This window comes from Hippocampus zosterae, chromosome 17, assembly GCF_025434085.1.
Source record: "Hippocampus zosterae strain Florida chromosome 17, ASM2543408v3, whole genome shotgun sequence".
NCBI lineage: Eukaryota > Metazoa > Chordata > Actinopteri > Syngnathiformes > Syngnathidae > Hippocampus > Hippocampus zosterae.
Window position 1 is genome coordinate 5,852,489 of NC_067467.1, and position 20,194 is coordinate 5,872,682.

At 44.4% G+C, this 20,194-nt stretch overlaps 1 protein-coding gene across 1 annotated transcript in view; it reads left to right on the forward strand.

Annotated features, from left to right (window-relative positions):
- The first annotated feature begins 3,430 nt into the window (after positions 1-3,430).
- Positions 3,431-20,194, forward strand: part of olfm2a (olfactomedin 2a) — a 49,399-nt gene continuing 32,635 nt past the window's right edge. The window contains exon 1 of the mRNA XM_052049823.1: positions 3,431-3,837. Within this exon, the coding sequence (XP_051905783.1) occupies positions 3,775-3,837 (63 nt within the window). The 5' untranslated portion in view covers positions 3,431-3,774. The remainder of the gene's footprint in view (positions 3,838-20,194) is intronic.

A 20,194-nucleotide genomic window follows, 5' to 3' on the forward strand; every position in this document is an offset into this window, starting at 1 on the left:
TCTGTAATTAAAGGCATCAGTGGCAGTCTTTAACTTCATAATGGGGTTGAATGTTTGCAGAGTGGGCTGCGCGGAGAAGCTGCTGCCGTCGCTATCTCCTAATGATGTAAAAATATTATTTTTATCCGGCTAGTCCTTATCTTTGAGAACAGAAAAAAAAATGGAGATGTGCACAGATAAACACGAGAACGTCAGACAACCACGGGATACCTACCGTTGACATTCTTAAACGATCTAAGGCTTCAAAACTTTCTGCCCCAGCCAAAAAAAAAAAAAAAAAGAATCATAGCAGCAGATGCATGAAAAAAACATGAAGTCGCTGCAATTTTCAATGGAGCGGAAAGAGAATGTAAACAATACATTTCAGCTAGTCTCTCCCGCCTCGGGCGACGCGGACTTTAAATTCCTCGTCTTGCTCCCTTTGCGGCATTTTGAATTATGTTTTCATCCAATTAAAATGCAAACAAAGGCTCGACAATATAACTTGGGGCGCAGAATACTGCGTGTTCAGGGAGAGGCGAAAATAGAATAACTGCTTCGGCTTCATTCTCGACCAAAAAACTGCTCACCAGAATAGCAGCAGAATTGCGATTGTATCACCAAACACGGCAACCGCAAACAATTGCGGCTCCCCTGCGCGGAAAATTGCAGAAGGCCGCAGGAAGGGATGTAGAACACTAACTTTGGTGTCACCCGACTTTACCATGAGCCTCTCGAATGAGCATCGCCATGACAACCGAACACTCGCAACCTCTTGAGCCCCACTGATCAGCCGCCATCGTTTGCTCTTCATCGTTTGACAAATTTCAATGAAGACGTGTGAGGACAATGAATTCAATATGGTGCTGAACGTGTGATTTTTTTTTTTTTAGATTAAAACATTTACGTTAATATATCAAATCTGATACTTGACCGACAAGTTTTGGGGGTCACAAGTAGTGCTTGTTTTTTTTTTTCAAGCCAAAATTGGAATTTTTCAAACACACAAATACAAAAAAAGGGAGAACACTCACAAGCGCCTACAGGATGTCAAAAATCAGAGGCGCGGCAGAGACTAACTTGCCATGCCACCGGTGTCACTCACTAGGCCACGCCTCTTTTGGAGACAAAAATTGAAATGACATGTTGACCGGCGACACTCCCGCATTTGCTGGCACATCGGAAACGACGAACCGCAAAGGGAGGCAGTTTACCTAGCAACGGATGGATAACGGGCCCTTGTCTTCATATTATATGCATCGTGCTTTTAAAAGTAAATATAATATAAATATATAAGAAATATAAAAGTTCATTCATTCATCTTCCGTACCGCTTGATCCTCACTAGGGTCGCGGGGGGTGCTGGAGCCCATCCCAGCCGTCTCCGGGCAGTAGGCGGGGGACACCCTGAATCGGTTGCCAGCCAATCGCAGGGCACACAGAAACAAACAACCATTCGCACTCACACTCACACCTAGGGACAATTTAGAGTGTTCAATCACACTGCCACGCATGTTTTTGGAATGTGGGAGGAAACCGGAGCACCCGGAGAAAACCCACGCAGAGCCGGGGAGAACATACGAACTCCACACAGGAAGGCCAGAGCTGGAATCGAACCCGGTACCTCTGCACTGTGAAGCCGACGTGCTAACCACTGGACTACCAGGCCGCCCGAAATATAAAAGTACTTCCCAAAAAAAATCCCCCACCATTGCGTATAGTATGCCTGACGATTTGTATTGATAGCGAATACAAATATCCCGATTCTACTTGTGTTTTACTGCTTGACATGTTTTGACAGGCAGTCTGTACATGCTGAATTGCCTCCCCAATTGTCGTCGCGCAAACGCATTTACCCATCAAAAATTGACGTGCAATCAAACAAGCAAGGCCTTGCGATGGAGACTTCAAGAGGAAGGATTCAACTGGGGGGAAAAAAAACAAAACTGATTTCTGCAGACACACATGCAAAGCGACAGGGGACCAGGGGCCAGTAACGACCGTCCGTCTCGAAGGTTCACGTCCTCCTTTTGTCTCGCCGCCTTTGGGCCGACTGGAGGACATTAAAAAAAAAAAAAAGACGATAACAAAATGGGTCATGTTTTCTTGTTTCGCACTCACCTCGACATGCAGCCACTGTAATCGGGGGTGGGAGAGTGTGCGAGTACGGTGGCTCTCATGACTCAACGGGGCTTGTACGCAAGCCTCCACAGGCTTTATTATTGTCACACTCGCAGCTGATGATGTGAGAAGAGAAGACAGGCGGGAAAATGTAATAACAGTGGCCCTAAAAATGGCACGAGATGACGCGGCGCCTCCCGACAGCTTCGCTTCTTTTCAAGGAGCGGCAGGAGGTCGGAATAAAGAGAAGAAATACGTGGATGAAGTGGGTTTGGTAAACGGTAACTTAAACGGACTTGTACTTGGAGCGTTTTTTCTTTGTCACCTCATTGACCAACTGAGCATTCAGCATTTCGCTCAAGGACGCAGGGAATTGAACACCCATCCTTTGAGTCGGGAAACGACCGCTCTACCACTGAGCCACGCCGGTTTCTGCGTGTTGTGATAAAAGTGCCATTTAAAAAAAATAGATTTACACTGAAAGCTGCAACTTGCATTCCAACAAACCATTTGAGATTTTCACGCAATACCGATTTTCCCACGCATTGGAATTCATAGCGATGATGTTTCAGGAAAAAAAAAAAACTCTCCCTGTTGCTGTACCGAACCCTTAATTATGAAATATCGTCAAATATACAACATGAATATATATTACATATTATCCACAAAACCCGATGTGCGAGAAGGAAAAAAAATATTAGCTAAGACTCAGAATTAGAACATAAATATCATCTAGATAAGTTTACTTGCATCTCCGATTAAAAAAAAAAAACTAATAAAATATGTAATATATTTTATATAAATAAAATTTAATATGTTTTGTAATTTATCGACAAAAACAAACGAAGCAAGGTCAGGAATAGCTCCCAGTGTAATTCCAAGCAACCTACAACCACAACATTCATGAATATGAAACGCATCACTCACAAATATATCACAATTTAGTTTTCATTATGAATTGTATTACCAAACGCTGCTGCGTATTTTTCTTCCCGGTGTGAATTCTTTTTGTCAAGACTGCAACAATATGTTGGATGCAGGGGTTCCTAATGAAATGTCCAGTCGGCACCTGCTTTATAATTGCAGACTTCCACTGATAGCTCCCCCCCCCTTTTTTTTTTGAATCATGCATAACTGCTCACCTCGTGCACAAAAAGGAACAGACACACACACGCACACGCACACGCACACACATACACGCACTAGAAAAGAGAGGGAGCTCTCTCCACGGTACGTTGCATGTTTGCTGCCCCAATCGTCTGCGCGTTGCAAGTGCAGCAGCAAGTCACCTTCCAACCTCTGCGCCTATCATCGCCCAGAAGAAGGACTGAGGGGAGAGATAGAGAGAGAGAGCGAGAGCGAGAGAGGGGCGGGGGGTGTCGTCTGGGCACCTTGACACTCTCCTCGCCCAACTCTCACACCTCTCACACACTCTCCAACCGTCGGACCCTTTTCCCGCACCCTTCCAGCCCGTCTCCAATTCAGCGGCAGTTCTGCACAGGCAACGCCGCCTGCGCAAGCCCCTTTAGCCGGGGCAGAGCCGCGTGTGTTTGTCCCCTCCCTCCCTTCCCCTTCCCGGGTGATGAGGCTGCTGGAGCACGGTCGAGAAAGAGATCAGTGGCGGCAATAGAAGAAGTGGAGGAGGAGAGAAAACTGCGGAAAGCAAACATTTGGAATGAGGATGCATCTCCTCAGTGCCATGTTCCTGCTCGTCATGTCAGCGATCACATCCTGCCAGGTAGGGAACCGAGATATGATACTTGTTTTAAACTTCACATGGCTGGCCTTTTTGCATGGTGATTTGTCATGGCGAATGCTTGAAAGTTAAAAAAAAATACATATTTTATATATATATATAACATTTCGGGAGGGTGGGCTTCAATATTTTAGTGACTGAAGTGAATGTGCAGAGAATACTGTCGCCACAGATTGTGCTCAATTTGGATTAAATTGAATTATTTAAGGCTTTTTCAACCGCAAGGGAGTTAACAAGTTGAATTCATACACTAGGGTCACGTCATTAGGTACATCAGTGGACGACAGTCAGGGTTCACCCTGGACCGGTTGCCGTAAAAATAATAATTAATAAATAAATAAATAGATAATAAATAATATCAGTGGGCACATGTCGACAAGTGCCATTTTACTTGCAATTTCTTCTTGGTACAATTAACTTACATTTTGTACATTTCAAATAAAAAAAAATACAAACAAAGTCAGCCAAAACACTTTAGATGCTCATTAAGCTTAAGTCTCATTAGATTTCACATGTAATGATGGTTTGAACTTTATAAGGCATATTTTTGGCAGAAGGCCAACACACACACACACACACACACACACACACACACACACACACACACACACATCAAAAGGATCAAAAGGAAAGGAATTATTCAGGTATTGCTTGGCGTGTGTGTTTTTCGTGATTTATCATTGTTGAATCACACAAGCCCATCTGGGTACAATTTAGAAGCAGGGGTGACAAACTCATTTATTTTGACAGGGGCCACTTTATAGTTACAGCTTCCCTCAAATAAATGTTTCATCGTCTCATCACATTATTAAACACGTACAACAAATTGAAACTAGCTTTGAAATTCCAAATGAGAAGTCTTCTTTTATTAAAAAAAAAACACATCATGTTTTAGTTGAAATCGCATTTGTTAGCTCATGGGTAGTCAATATGCGGCCTGTGGGCCAAATAGAGTGTTTAAGCTACCCCGCCATGCACACAGAAGTCCTCACAACCGCAAAAAAATAAAAAAAACTAACTAACACAAAACAAAAAATCCACAAGACTAACGAGGACGAGATATGGATGGATTGATGTGTTTTTTTCCCCCTAATAAATGTAGAATGCCCCTCAGAGAAAGCAATAAAATGGCCATGAGGTGTTCCTAATGTTTTGGCCGGTAACCATATGGAGTTGAATTGTAACAATACGCTAATTATTTTGTTTGTCATTGGACACTATCAGCTGCTTTTAACATTTTAAAGCTAGGACACTACAACTGAATCTCTGTCATCATCAAAAGTGAGCATTATCATCAGCGTTACCAAAGATTTGTGGTGAATGTTAGGTGTACCTAATGTTGCGGCTACTGAGCCAAGGTGGATTGGTTGCACAGCGGAAGACAAGCGCATGCGGCGGCGGCGGCGGCGGGAACCCACAGCCCAGTGTTGTCGAAGGTGACGGGTGGCGATGTGACAGTTGTAAACCGAAACGGTGGCGCTGTAAATTATTTGACCGGGAAAAGCTTTGGAGTCAAGAGAGGAGCATGCGAACTGGCAAAATAGGGTTCAGCTGGTCACCATGCGAATTTTCAGTTGGCTTGTAACACGACAGGCACAGCCGGCGATGGGCGGGCCGGTGGCTTCGGAGCTGCAGTGACAAGCAGAGAGTCACATCTCTTCAAAACACGTCGACTGAACCTGCTTGTTTTAAACTGAATTTAGTAGGATTTAAAATGAGAGCTAAAAGATGCCGAGCAATCCAGAAATCTGAAATCCACGAAGTTTAGACCATATATTTATTTTATTCTATTCTTTGCATGTGAAGTGCAGGTGTAGGATCTGTGACTGTCTGGGCTGAATGTGTGTGGCTTTAAAAGGCGGGGCCTAACCTGTTGAGTGACATGGGGCTCGGTGACGCAAGGGGTCTGGTTCTTGTTCATTTTCTTACTGTTTATTGAAGTTATTGAAAATGCACCGGCAGCTGTGTCTTTCTTCGACCACTTGCGGGTGCCACGACAATGCGTTCTAACTAGCAAGGCTAGGCTACATAAAATGAGCCCACGTCGGTACATAACCTCGTGTTGCCGCCTTGAGACGTGTTTTTGTTATACATACTGCATTTTAGGTTTTATAAAGTGCGAAACGATCTCAAAATTTGGACATTCGCTGTCTTTTATGCGCTTTGCTTCTCAGTAACAGGATGTAAAATATGTCATGCAAAATCCCGTGATATAGCGAAAAAATTAAAAAAACACAGGCAATAAATAAATAAAAGATTTATAGATTAATAGCCGTGTACATGTTCGAAATAAACTTGTGAAAAAGGCTTTTTCTGCTATTGTCCCCGAGGACATTCATCTTTTAAGACTCCACACAAGGCAAATTAATCCCGTTAATCTTTGCAAGCATGACCGCAGCGAGATTCGTTTCACTTAATAACCCGTGATTAAGTCAATATTGGCTTTAAATATGGTTTCACCCATTGCAAGGTTATCTGCTGCGCAACTGCTTGTATTGTGCTACCGCTAGAATGCCGTGACATTCAAAATTACACGGGCCTTACATGCTACTACCCGCGCTTCACATGTCATGCACGTTACATACAGTATAGGCTACACATGACCTTTTCGAAACCAGAAGGGCTCATTGTACGTGATTGGATTAAAACAAAAGGTCATCGAAAGTAAATAATTCTTTGAATCTGATGTAAAATCGATGTAAAAAAAAAAAAATATATATATATATATATACATACCGGTATATCCATGTATATAAAATATTTTTTATTTAACCCTTTCATGCGCAAATAATAATACATAACCTACATCCGGATTCCCCCCCCCCCCCCCCCCAAGTCTTTTTATTAGTCTTTAAGGCATGAAAAGAAATAATGGCAGTGGATGGCAAAACACATAAGGGTCCATTGTAGTGGCGGAGCGACAACTGTGACATTAAGATGACTTAATATAAGCGAAAATCACACGTGAATAGCCGTCCACTCTAGTAACCGCTGTCCCTGAGAGGGTTAATAATACATACTTTTCAAACGTTTGTTTAAAATAAAGAAGACAAACAAAGTAAGCGCTAATGACTCACTGTTATACATAACCCTCCTCCTTCTTCAGACAGTTCACGCTATAAATGGCCTTCGGGGACAATTTGTTATAAATGGCCGGATTAATTATTCAAACGGATGAATGGAAATCCATCGTCAACTCGTCTCGGGGCCGACTGCACTGAAATAATAAAGAATTGATACCTTCCCGTGCATGCGGAGCCATGGAGGCGAACGACGCTTCCCCACTCCCAATATAATGGTGCCCGCATCACTCCATATTTTCTAGTGACATTCCAAATGAAATATTTGGAGTGTTTTAATGAGACAGATGCAATTGTTCATTTGCCGCATGTGTTTGTTAAGTACTCATAAAGCCCTCGGGCCCTCGCTGATATTGACAGACGCCTGCTTGTCAAAGATGCTGTGCAGAGACAGTGTTTACACTATGCAAGTTCCCAGCAGGGCACGGCAGCCCAGTTTTAGGCAACTGTGGTCAAAACGGGATGGTCAGGTGACAATGCAGGGGCATAGGGAAGGTCAAAAGTGGCAGGTTGTGATTGCCGTGGATGCCTGGCGAGTGCAGCTGAGAAATCTGGTACGGAGTAAAACGGGCTGAGTAAACCTGCGAGTACTTAAGAAAATATTAATGACCATTTGCATGAAATTGGCTCAATTAGAGCCATATTTTGAACTCTCGTTTCCCTTTGCAGACTGATGTAAAATGTCAAAACGTAAACAGTTAAAATTGGATCAGAAAAATAAATACAAGGACATAGATAAGTCAGTGGTAGGTGAGCACCAGAGCGAGCTGTAAAGTGGTGGTACCTGAAATCTCAAGAGCCATCATAAAAATAAAATGAACAGTCTACATTCCCTCTGGAAAACTCCTTTTGGGCACGTATGCGGGGTGTGTGCTATGCTAGGGCTAGCATACGTATGTATTCCCTGGCATCTCACACGAGCCATCTACAAGTCTTCTAAAAGTAAGCCACGTGTTAAATTTACCATGGCAAGCTTGTTTATAACGCCTAATATTGAATCCGGGTGTGTGAGAACTGTGCAACGTGTATGTAAGGCTATTTTGGTACAGAGATTCATTCATTCATTCATTCATTCATTCATTCATTCATTCATTCATTCATCTTCCGAACCGCTTGATCCTCACTAGGGTCGCGGGGGGCGCTGGAGCCTATCCCAGCTGTCTTCGGGCAGTAGGCGGGGGACACCCTGAATTGGTTGCCAGCCAATCACAGGGCACACAGAGACAAACAACCATCCACGCTCACACTCACACCTCGGGACAATTTAGAGTGTTCAATCAGCCTGCCACGCATGTTTTTGGAATGTGGGAGGAAACCGGAGCACCCGGAGAAAACCCACGCAGGCCCGGGGAGAACATGCAAACTCCACACAGGGAGGCCGGAGCTGGAATCGAACCCGGTACCTCTGCACTGTGAAGCCAACGTGCTAACCACTGGACTACCGGGCCGCCTTGGTACAAGAGATAATATTGTGAATGATGTTTGACAGATGATATAATCAAACATTTGAGCGACAGGATGTTCCTCCCGCCCTGACGGCAACTGTGGTGAACCTTATCTGACCAAAGTGTAGTGCCGATGCCACTTTAGTGCATTGTGGGCTTGCGTGTACATGGGGAGAATGCCACTTGGAGGTAAACTAGTGTTGGGGATTTCTTTCTTTTAATTAGGGATCTGCTTCTTTCCTAATCCCTGCTAAAGTTGCGGAATATATCTCAAAGACTGGGAGTTTGCTGCTCAGTGTCATTTGAGAAGGGGACGGAAACGTCCTTCTTTTAGTCCAAAAACAACAAGGGCGAGTTTGATGGATTGCAAAGACGTTAACGTTTTGGCCGATCCAAACTCCAAAGTGCAGCGGGGCTGAAAGGCTAATTGGTTGTCACCCTCAAGAAAGGAGTCACAAGACCCTCGTGTACATAATTGGTTGGATTTGGCAAGAGTTTAGCAGTCGCTATCTCACGCCAGGAGTTATGATCAACAAAAGGTTTGACGTGTCTCAGCATTTAGGGCTGATTTAGTTGTTTTCCTCAGTCCGCATGGGTGTCACAATAGGGGGAACGAAAACTAATTGCTTTATAACTGTTAAACCACATAGTAGGTACTACAAAAAGGCTAATGTTTGGGTGATTGGGGGAAATAATAGAAAATTGACTTTTTAATACCGTATACAAGTTGGGTGTCTGGAGTGACTGCCCGCCTATCAAGAGTGAAATTAGACAACCAAGTGTTTCGTTATCTTTCGATTTCTTGAAATGTGGCTGTGATCGCGCTGGATTATATCATTACAAAAGTTCTGATAAATGTTTACATTAGCCAGTCAACATATATATATATATATATATATATATATATATATATATATATATATATATATATATATCACACACATTATATATATATATATATATATATATATATATATATATATATATACTGTATTATATATATACTGTATATATATATATATATATATATATATATATATATTATATATATATATATATATATATGTGTGTGTGTGTATATATATGGAAGAATAGTGCTGCCTAAAAGAGTTACACACCAGGTAAAACTCTCCTTTTTCAAGACAATCAACAATGACCGTATTTTCCATGCTATAGGGTGCTTCGGCGTATAAGGTGCACCTTCAATGAATGGCCTATTTTAAAACTGATTTCATTTATAGGGAGTGCCACATGATAGGTGCATAGAATAGAAGCCATGGTTGCATTTTGCATCCACTAGATGGAGCTACGCTAAAGGGAATACAATACAATACGATTTTATTGATATGGAACTTTCACTACTGCTGCAGCTGGAACAAAACGCTTTACGGAACATTTAAAATACTACGAACAGGAAATCAGATTACTGATCCATATACAAGGTGCATCGGATTATAAGGCACATTGTTGCCTTATGAGAAAATGGAATGGTTTTAAGTGCGCCTTCTGGTGCGGAAAATACGGTAACCAGATGCTTCACAATCAATGGATTGGTAATTAGGCACACCCATTTGAATGCCCGCTCAAACATAAGCAAAAATCAATAAATGAACAATGACCATCCAAGAGTTAGAAAGCAATGACGCTGACATGAAAAATACTGCGTCAGCACCTGAGCACCCCAAGCTCAAACTCAGAGCCGTCCGTCATGGTGCAGCAGGGCAAACATCTGCGTGGGCTCACATCCAATACTGACATCTGTGATTAGTCCTCAGGCCTCGGTGCTGAACTTTCGGCTAAAATTCTCATCTGCTGATTAACCGAGTGAAATCCGAGGAGCAACAATGCAACTACACGCATATACGCTTAAAAATCTCCCAAAGTCTTTTTACATTGCACTCTTACAAAAAGTGGCAAACCTTGTGAGAGTGCATCCGGGACATTTACCAGCAAGACTCGGGCTTTTAAAGGCTTTTACTGACAGAGTAGTTGAGTAACAGGCAGGTTAGATTGTCTTGTTTTTCATTCTCTTGTTTTGTTGAGAGAAAGCCACAAGGAGACAGGCTGAATTCGGTCACCTCCACAGTGAGACCTCCATTGTTGGATTGTTTCTGGACACAATGTTTTGCTGCTCGGATGAGAACATGGCCTAGTGGGTGTGAGTGTGTGACAGTGTGTGGGTGTGAAGTGAGTGAGCTGGGCTAGCGCACCTCCACCTCCTTCACTTGCGCCCTTCGGCTCTCTCCGCTAACCGTTTATGCACCGACGTGACGCCTCGCAATCATACGCAGATAATGGCACCGCATTATGTTGCCGCCGAGAATGAATAGTAGCGGATGACCGTGCGCGGCGGCGATGCCCGAGATTCAACTGAAAAGACATTTGTCTTTCATTAAAAGAGATTCTGTTGAAGGTGCGGCATGACATTAGTTGCGGGCCACAATTTCACATTATTGTTAGAAAGTGCTGCTGTGTGTGTGTGGTTCACGCAGGTTTTGGGTTTAAATCTCATATGTGGATTTCCAATGTGGAGTTTCATTTGGGTGTGCATCAGCTTTTATTTTGAAAAAAATTGTAGGTCGGGTGACTGATAAGTGGAGGCACCACTGAAGTTTTGTGGCTCAAACCAATAGACGTGACACCCAACCACGGATGCACAAATAATAAAATTCAAATCGACACCGACAATGTAGTGCGATTTTTAAGTCACATAGGCTGCAATTTGCAAGGGGGGGAAAAAAAGTGTTGCGCTAAAAAGTGAAAAGGTGAAGTGATGAAGCCAGAAACGTGTTTGCATGATTGCTGCAATCTGATTTATGATTTATTGACTTGCCACACTTGTTTGGAAGAATTTTGAAGTCGTCATAACGCTTAAAAGACTGCAAATCGTTTCTCATGAAGTCGATAAATGAACGGATCTTTCATCTTCATTTGGGTTCACTAGCCTTTATTTTATTTAGGAACACATTTATTCATAATAAATCTAACATTGTTTTTTTTTTGTAATGTCAATTCTTTTTGGTGTGTTTTTGTTAAAAGCACAAGGTGAAGAAATCATTGCGTAAGAAATCACAATTGCAATATTGATGAAAATAATAATTTAAAAAATTATTATCATAATTTTGGGCGACCCGGTAGTCCAGTGGTTAGCACGTGGGCTTCACAGTGCAGAGGTACCGGGTTCGATTCCAGCTCCGGCCTCCCTGTGTGGAGTTTGCATGTTCTCCCCGGGCCTGCGTGGGTTTTCTCCGGGTGCTCCGGTTTCCTCCCACATTCCAAAAATATGCATGGCAGGCTGATTGAACACTCTAAATTGTCCCTAGGTGTGAGTGTGAGCGCGAATGGTTGTTCGTTTCTGTGTGCCCTGCGATTGGCTGGCAACCGATTCAGGGTGTCCCCCGCCTACTGCCCGGAGACGGCTGGGATGGGCTCCAGCACCCCCCCCGCGACCCTAGTGAGGATCAAGCGGTACAGAAGATGAGATGAGATTATCATAATTTTATAATCATAATTAATATCATTTCCTCATCTAAAATCCACCAGCTCTGACCTACTAATAAGCGCCACCGACATGGAACGTTTGCTTTTGGAGGTCCTGTCCTTCCTTCCTTTCCTACCACTGAGGACATTTGTGAATTCCCGTGTCCGTAAACGACCGTTTAGTCATTCCGAGCCACAGACTGGCCACCGCGTCCTCGGCGTTGGGGGTCGGCAAAACCTCTGTCGCGTTGTCTTATTTCATAGAAAAACCTTGAGGCCTGTTGCCCCATCCCGACCCTCAGTGTCAACGTGACAGCCGAGCTCATTCGGCTCATTAGCTGCCCTTCCGAAGGTCTGCAAATAAACAAACATGGTTATCGATGCTTTTTCTTGTACACAAACGTGACCTTCTCTCACCGTGGCGGTCTTTCATGATGACTAAATAAGCCACACGCACTTTCTCGTCATATTCTCATGTTACGTGTGCACCCGGCTGTCAAGTGTAAGCTCGGGTGAGATAAGTATGATCCTCGTATCGCAGTCGAAAGGTCCCCTCCTCCTCCTCCTCCTCCTCACTTGCTCCCTTTCCCTCCGTGCCGTTGCGTGCCGGAGGGCGCGCAACTCTCCCAGAGGTTCACATCTGCGATTCTAAGCCAGAGTGACATTCCTCGGACAAACACCCCGACCGAGGACGCCCAGGCGCAGGCGCGCGCAACGGACTCATTCGCGTTCGTACAAGCTGTGTCCCCTTCTCTGCCTTCTGCTTGAAAATTCACAAGGATTTCGGCGATGGGCTCGGTGTTAAAGAGCATAGCGACACATGCAAGGGATACCGGGGTGGCAAAAGTGGGGGTGTCACGTGGGGTGAGCAGATGAGCAACCGCGGCTAGCATCGGTCAATCTTCGTAGCTAACGTCAAGAAGTGCTAAAGTTGTCAAACAGAGCCATTCCGTTCCACAATATCGTTGTGTCTTGGAAATCTGAAGCCTTTTTTTTTCAGTTTTTTTTTTTTTAACGGCTATTTGCTAAATATTTTAGGATGTTGGGTATAGGTGGGGCGGCCTGGCGGACAAGTGGTTAGCGTGTCGGCCTCACAGTGCAGAGGTCGTGGGTTCGATCCCGGATCTCTGGCTTTCCTGTGTGGAGTTTGCATGTTCTCCCCCGGCCTGCGTGGGTTTTCTCCGGGTACTCCGGTTTACACCCACATAGGCTAATGGAACACTCCAAATTGTCCCTAGTTATGAGTGTGAGCGCAGATGGTTGTTCGTCTCTCTGTGCCCTGCGATTGGCTGGCAACCGGTTCAGGGTGTCCCCTTCCCAAAGAAACTTTCCAAAAACATTTGGGTTTTTTTGCTCATTTTGCTAGCGCCACGCTAGCAAACAGAAGTGTGTCTCGACCTGTGTCGAGTGACATACTGTCGACGGATGTAACGGCGAATCCGGTAATTTTTCAAAATAAAACATCCTTCAGATTCTGAAATAAAGAAAACGGAAGGAATGCGAGTTATTTCTTCTTTCTGTGCGGTACCGGTCCATGGCCCAAGGGGCTGGGGACCGCTGCTCTAAAGGCGCCAGAAGAACAGGAGGCCGCCAAAGCAAATGGTTGTCCAAGCTCGATAAAAGCTTCTCCACAGTTTGTAATTTTAGAGATCCCTCAGGACCAATTATGGCAGAGGCAACAAATTGCCTGCGAAGGTCTTTGAGCATTTGAAGCGCCGTAAAAGCTAGCCCGCAGAAAAACACAGTTTGATCCCATCAATGCAGCCCCTCCTTTTATTTTTTATTTTTTGCCTGCGTACTTTTTTGGGGGCCTTTGCAGCATACGGCAGCTCCTAACCAGACTTGTGTGCGACCTTGCCTTTCCCCGCAACATGAATCTTTTATGAGCCCAGCAATGTGGGTTTCTGACGAGGAGATTGGAATATAAATACGGCTGTTGTGCCCAGAGCTCCTATTATACGTCGGCACAAAAGGCTCGGCTAGATTGTTGCTAATTGAGCGCCGCGCTTTTATCAGAAGACAATGTATCAGGGAGCGCTTGGACGGAAAGAAACCTTGCCTCCACCTGTTTGATCTTGCGCGGAAAGCGAGCGTCTTTTCTTTTTTTTTTTTTTTTTCTTTCTTTCCCCTCCCCATGTGGAACTCTCTCAATGGCAGATTTAGCACTACAGAGTTGATTAGCTTTTACTCAGCCATCTTTTCCTACCATTGTATGAAACGGCCTGACTGAACGGCGGCCGATAAGCAAGTCCTCTCCCTTCCCTGAGTAATGGCCGTAGCCTTCAAATTCTATGATCCATGCCACTATTATCCCAGAGCATCCTCCCCCTCGCCGCCGTCAATGCGACAGCTGTCCTCCCCAGTTGAAACTCACTTCGCCGGCAGAGTTTTGATTCCGGGCTAATGAGAGATGAGAGCTCGGCGCCTTGGCGGAAGCCGGCTGGTGAGAAGAGGCATTTAATCAATGTGTTTTTTCCCGCCCGGCACTGTCAAAGCCGTGCGGCGAGGCGGTTGATGAGGTGACGCCGGGCCTGCATCGTGACTTCAAGGTTCCGCTCAAGACAGGCGCGGGGGTCCGGCCGGCCGCCATACGTCGGCGCATACTAAGCAGCAGCCCCCCCACACTCCCCGCCGCGAAGAACATTGGGTACTTTGATAGCGAGGGTACATCCAGCGTTTGCGATAACGGAACGCGCCGCGGAAGGAAAAGCTTCCAGTGTGTTATTCTGATGATGGAACACCTGCGGGAGTTCCGCAGGTTGAAATAACAAATGCACGCGGGTTGCGAATTACCAAAAAGATCGGCGCCGATGGTGGCTGGCGGCCGGCACAAAAGGCATGTGGCGGCGTTCGTAATCGTGCGGTAAATGAGCGGCGCCCTCGGAAATGAAAAAGAAGACAAAGTGGAGTTGGTGGCAAGGAAAACGAGAGATTACAGGTGGGGATGGAGGGAGAAGTTCGCCCGCAGGGTTATCATATCATCATAATCAGAAGCATGTTATTTCATCACAATTTCTGTTCAACCAGCAGCCGCCAACTTGCACCTGAATGTGCTTTCCATCTTTTTTTTAATCAAGAATCAGCATGACAATGCACAATCGACGTGTGAACCGCATGAGGTGATTTTTGTCAAGCTATAATTGACGCTCAAGGCCACATGACGAGTTGAGAAAAGATTTTTTTTCTTGTTGCGGTGTACCCAACCATGGTTGTTGACTTTCAATTAATTGTTCGAGCAGAAGAAGTCATCCTTCGACCTAAATGTCCCACTTTCATGATTTCCCATCACCGTCGCGCGACCGTTTTTACATTTTCCATAAATTTAGCGCAGAAGGACACAAAGCTATTTGCAATTGCGTTCGCACTGTCACTGAGTAGTCGGAAGCCACACTGCGTGCGTGGAATTCAAATGATTGAATCGCCACAATCGTCTGTGACTGCCTGGAGTAACCATTTTAGCCAAGTTCATTACAAGTATGGTGCACTGTAAAGGCCCACAACACGGACTGGTGGGGAATTAATTGGAATGTTCTCCAGGCTGCCAAGGTTATCCCATCATTGACTCCACACCAAAAATTAAAAAAAAAAATTACTGACTGACTGAAGAATTATCATTAGCCTGATCACAGGCTATATTTGCAACGTAAGCATTTTGACTTAAAATCCGTGCAATTTTGGTGTAGTCCGCCTCAGTCGAATTCAGCTGCAGCCCATGTCGCCACCCCGTGAACAGAAGAAGCGACAAAGAAAACGGATGGCTGATTGGATTTTCCATCTTCTCACTTAAGCGGAGGCGAATTCATCCAAGAACCAAGTTGACAAGGGAGCGAGCGAAATGTTGAAAAAAAAAAAGTCACCTGATAATTGCCTTATTTATTTCCTGGGCGCATTTGGGCTTTTCAAAATGCATCTCGCTTCCTCCTGCCCAATGTGACGCCATGATAGGGAAGTGATCATGTCGGACTTTGCTGGAGGATCTCATGCGGTAATCCGTGCTATATTTCTAAAGAGAAGATCTGAGTGCCTGAGCCACGCTTAATGGCGATGTGATGAATAGGTGCTATTCAGGAGAGGTTCTCGCCTCTCATTTAAGCTTTGGCGCCTCGGGCTGCGGGGAGCTCTCGGGGCCCAACGCTCGTCGCGGGTTGAATACGAGCGGTGAGTGGTGGGAGAACATCGGAGGGGAAAGCTTCTTACTTGCGCAGCATATTCAATCACGGCGTCTCTTCTGGCTCGGCCATTAAACCGACGTCACGTGAATAGATCTGTGATGACATGATCAAAACAGACGTAGAAATTTGTGCAAATGACATCATCCGGCCAGTCTCGAAAGAGCTTCCTTTCATTCGGCCAAAGATCAGCTGAAGACAATAACATTTAACTAGTGTGAAAGGTGGAGTGCACCCTGGACTTGTCGCTAGCCAGTCACAAGGCACGCAGCATATAGATAGTGAACAGTCACACTCACGACATGAAGACATGAAGACTTTCACAACTGCTGTGAGCGACTCAATATTAATCGTATTTCACAGAGGATAAAGACAATATGCCTGTCAATATTGTTATGTTGTCTGTCTACAGGTGTTGAGGCACCGTTGGTGTTCAAACATCCATTGCTTTAAAGCACATGTGTCAAACTGGGGTTCGCAGAGGATAAAGAAACTATGCATGTCAATATTGTTATATTGTCCGTCTACAGGTGTTGAGGCACCATTGGTGTTCAAATATCCATTGCTTTAAAGCATTGGCTTCAAACTGGGGTCCTTGAGGGCCGTTTTCTATCCCTACCTGCTGCAACACACCTGATTCAAATTATCAGCTCCTCAGCAAGATCTGCAGGACCCTGATGACGAACCAGAATATTTTTTAAGGCGCTATTTCTTTGTTAAAGTTCTTATTTAACTTTCAAAGACTAGTGCTATGCTGCCGAACCTTTCCACGCTCTTTGCCACGATGTCTGTTTCGACAAAAATGTGTCGTTTCATACACAAATGCTTCAATACATTTAAACAAAGTGTTAACGTTTTCAAGAGTTGATTTTTTACTGTAAATGTTATCAGATATCAATTATCGGCTTTATTCAACAACTGGAAAAAAAAACATGTCGGTCTATCTGTATTGTCAATGAAAATCGTCACCAGTTTAATTTGACCAGTTAATAAATTTTCATATTCCGCCGGTTACTTGGAATGCAGATTCTCCAACGTCTCGATGAGTATCATTCACATTTCCATTTAAAGTCTGGGTAACAGGATGCGTTAACCTCGAAATCTCATTAGTTCTTGTCAGTCTAATTCCCCCCCCCGTGCATCGAATTTGAGTCTCGGTTTGAAGGCGTCCTTGTCCTTTTAGGAGTGTCAATCAGTCAACAATCACAAGTCCCAGGAGGGAGCAACATTGCGCTTGGGGGTAGGGTGGTGGGGGCGACGGGTCCATTTCTACCTTAAAGACAGAAAATGAAAAATAGGCAAACGAGGCTGCTGCATGGGGCTGAATAGCATTTCCCACTCCCTCTTTTGTGGACGGAATATTAATGTCAGCAACGGCCTTTGTTTGTAACCTCCCAGGCTACGCTTACGAGTAATTGGTGCTCAGTACGAAGAGTCACACTTCGCATCACACTGTTCATTTTACTGCCTTTTACTCCCCCGAATATTACCTCTGTAACTGGGGAGGGCGCCGCCCGATGACGGCACGAGACCCCCATGTGGCGACTCAGCGGCCGACCCCTTTGCGATATGGCGCCATCTCCCCCGCCCTCTTTGAGCTTATTATCATTCTCACCTCACACTCACCTCTCATTTTCTGCGCCGCAAACACGTTTGCTCCGTTTGGATATTTTCCTGTTCTCTCAGCTATCGCCGAATGGATCAGTGGCATTACTTTGGTGAAAATCTTAGTTGAGTGCTACGAACACATGCATCAGACGTAAAAAGTCCACTTTCTAGCTCGGAACCAAATTTATGATTTGATGCGCAAGTCTATATTGGGTTTCACATGCTCCAGACAGGATTGCCTGATAAATCTTGATTGTTTTGATCATTAAAGACCCTGCACTGTGAATTGAGAGATTTGTTTCGAAAATACATTCTGCATGTTAGAAAACTATTGAAAAGATCGAGAACTACATACTCATTGGTGGAGCGTTCAGTTGCTTTGTGACACACTTACAGGACTGACGTGAGTCGCTCCCGCCCCTCCATAAAAGAACTTGAGCGGCCATTTGTCCACATCAGCACTTATCCTGCCCTGTGTCAACGCGCGGTTCGTTAGCTAGCTAGCTAGCTAGCTATGTCTACACCCCCAAAATGCATCTTCCTTTAGGATTGTCCGCTGGCTTGACCGCTTCTGTCTTGAGCAACGCTAGTTAGTTAGCTAGCTAGCTATGCCTACACCCCGAAAATGCATCTTTCTTTACGTTAATCCAATGGCTTGGCCGCTTCTGTCTTGTTTGCCATGATTGAGCGTACGGCAGACAGAGATAGAAGGAAGGTTTGTATTTTGAAATGTTCCCTTTGCTTCTTTATCATAACTTTTGATGATCACAGCAATCAACAAAATACAAAACAAGCGTGAACCAATCTACTAATTGATCGTTCATGTTCTTGAACATTAATCACTGACGCTTCCCGAATATATTCTTTATCTTCGTCAGCGGCCAGGACACCTATCAAATCGAATCATTTGAATTAAGGTTTTCATTTGGTCAAACAAAAGGGTGAAAGATTAAAACAAATAAAGCACACATGTACACACTGTGATAAGCTCATTTGTTGTCCATATTTGTGCTGAACTGGGTTCGGCTGTAACGTTCAGTTAGAAGTCGTTTTGGGATTTCTTGCGTGTGCACAATACGCCCTGTGTAGCACTAATAATGTCTCCCTAATTTAATGTCACAGTTTTTCTGCCCGCTAATGACCTGGAGATAGTGGATACAAATGGAAGCTTCAGTTGCCACAAAGAAGCGAGGCTGGAGACCGCAGGCTTGCTTGTGTGCGTTCATGACTGATACGCAGTCCAGTGCGCATCGCCGATGGGTTCTGCTCTTCTGCCGGATTGAAATGTTTTCTTTTGGTTTGGTTTGGTTTTTTTTGCCGCCCTCAACAAAAGTACGCCGCAAACTCACAGTTACCCCTGAGTGTAATTGGCAGCGTCTCCGCAGTCTGTTTGGTTGTTGCAGACGTATCAGAAAAGCCCTCCATCACCTTAGGCCTTTCGTATGCATCACTGATAAGTCTCTCTTGCTTTTTGCTTTCATTTGTTTTCTCCCTTTCTCTGCCTCTCCTGAATATCAATATCTTTGTAAACTTTTTTATGTACATCTCGTAAGAACTCGTTGATTGAACTTCTTTTTTTTTAATAAGTTGAGTTTATCCGGACAATTTCTATTTTTTTGTTTCCTTGTTGCCTGGTATTTGAACGATTCTCGCAGTTACTGTCCAATTAAGACAACAACAAGGACAATTACATGTTGTGTATTTAAAACAACCAAACAAGTTTGCTTCGGGGATGCCCGCACTAGCTCAAAGCATAATGGAAAACACCACTGACAGGCTAACAAGTATTAGTTCGTCCGGTGTAACCTTGAAAGCACAATTGGTGTGGCAGCACATATAGACAGAAAATAACATATTCGCGCTTCTGTGTATCCACCTCCGCCCCCACACCATTTCACCCCATTTTTCTCCTAAGAAAATGCATATTAATTTTTAGCATTGATTTAACAAGAATCTTTTGCGTTAATTTATGCTTTTTTTAAATTCCTCAATTCATTTTAATTTGCGTCAACTATATGTAGATTTACCGGCCCTGTCCCCATCCCCTGTGAATAGCGAGGTTCCACTGAAAGATTATTGCACTACACTGAATCCCTGACGGCGCTTCGTCGTCGTCGTCTGTGTCGACATCATTGACTTACACTGCCCCTTAGTGGCCAAGGTATGCATACCAGAAGGAGCAGCAAAATGAATTGAATTGTCAGCATTAAATCCTCAGGCGTCGTGTAACTTTCTTGACTGCATTCAATATACTGCGTATTATTACTCGTTTGTTTTTATATTGTCTTGTAATATAGAGGGCTATTTTTTTTTCTTATTAAAAATCACAATCTGTATGCTTGTGCACGCATCGCTGAGCGCTCCCACACACGGCGGGCAGAAAACGGGAAGCGCAGCAGTGGGTTGCAATCAAGGAGCGGGAGCCAAAAAGCCGGTATGATCCTTGGATACATGACAGCCGATTGCTCCTCTTGTCCACTGCTTGGGACAATCATCTGAATGACGCCAGGCTTCCTGATTGAGCAGCCTGGTAGTCAGCCATTAGCGATGAATATTC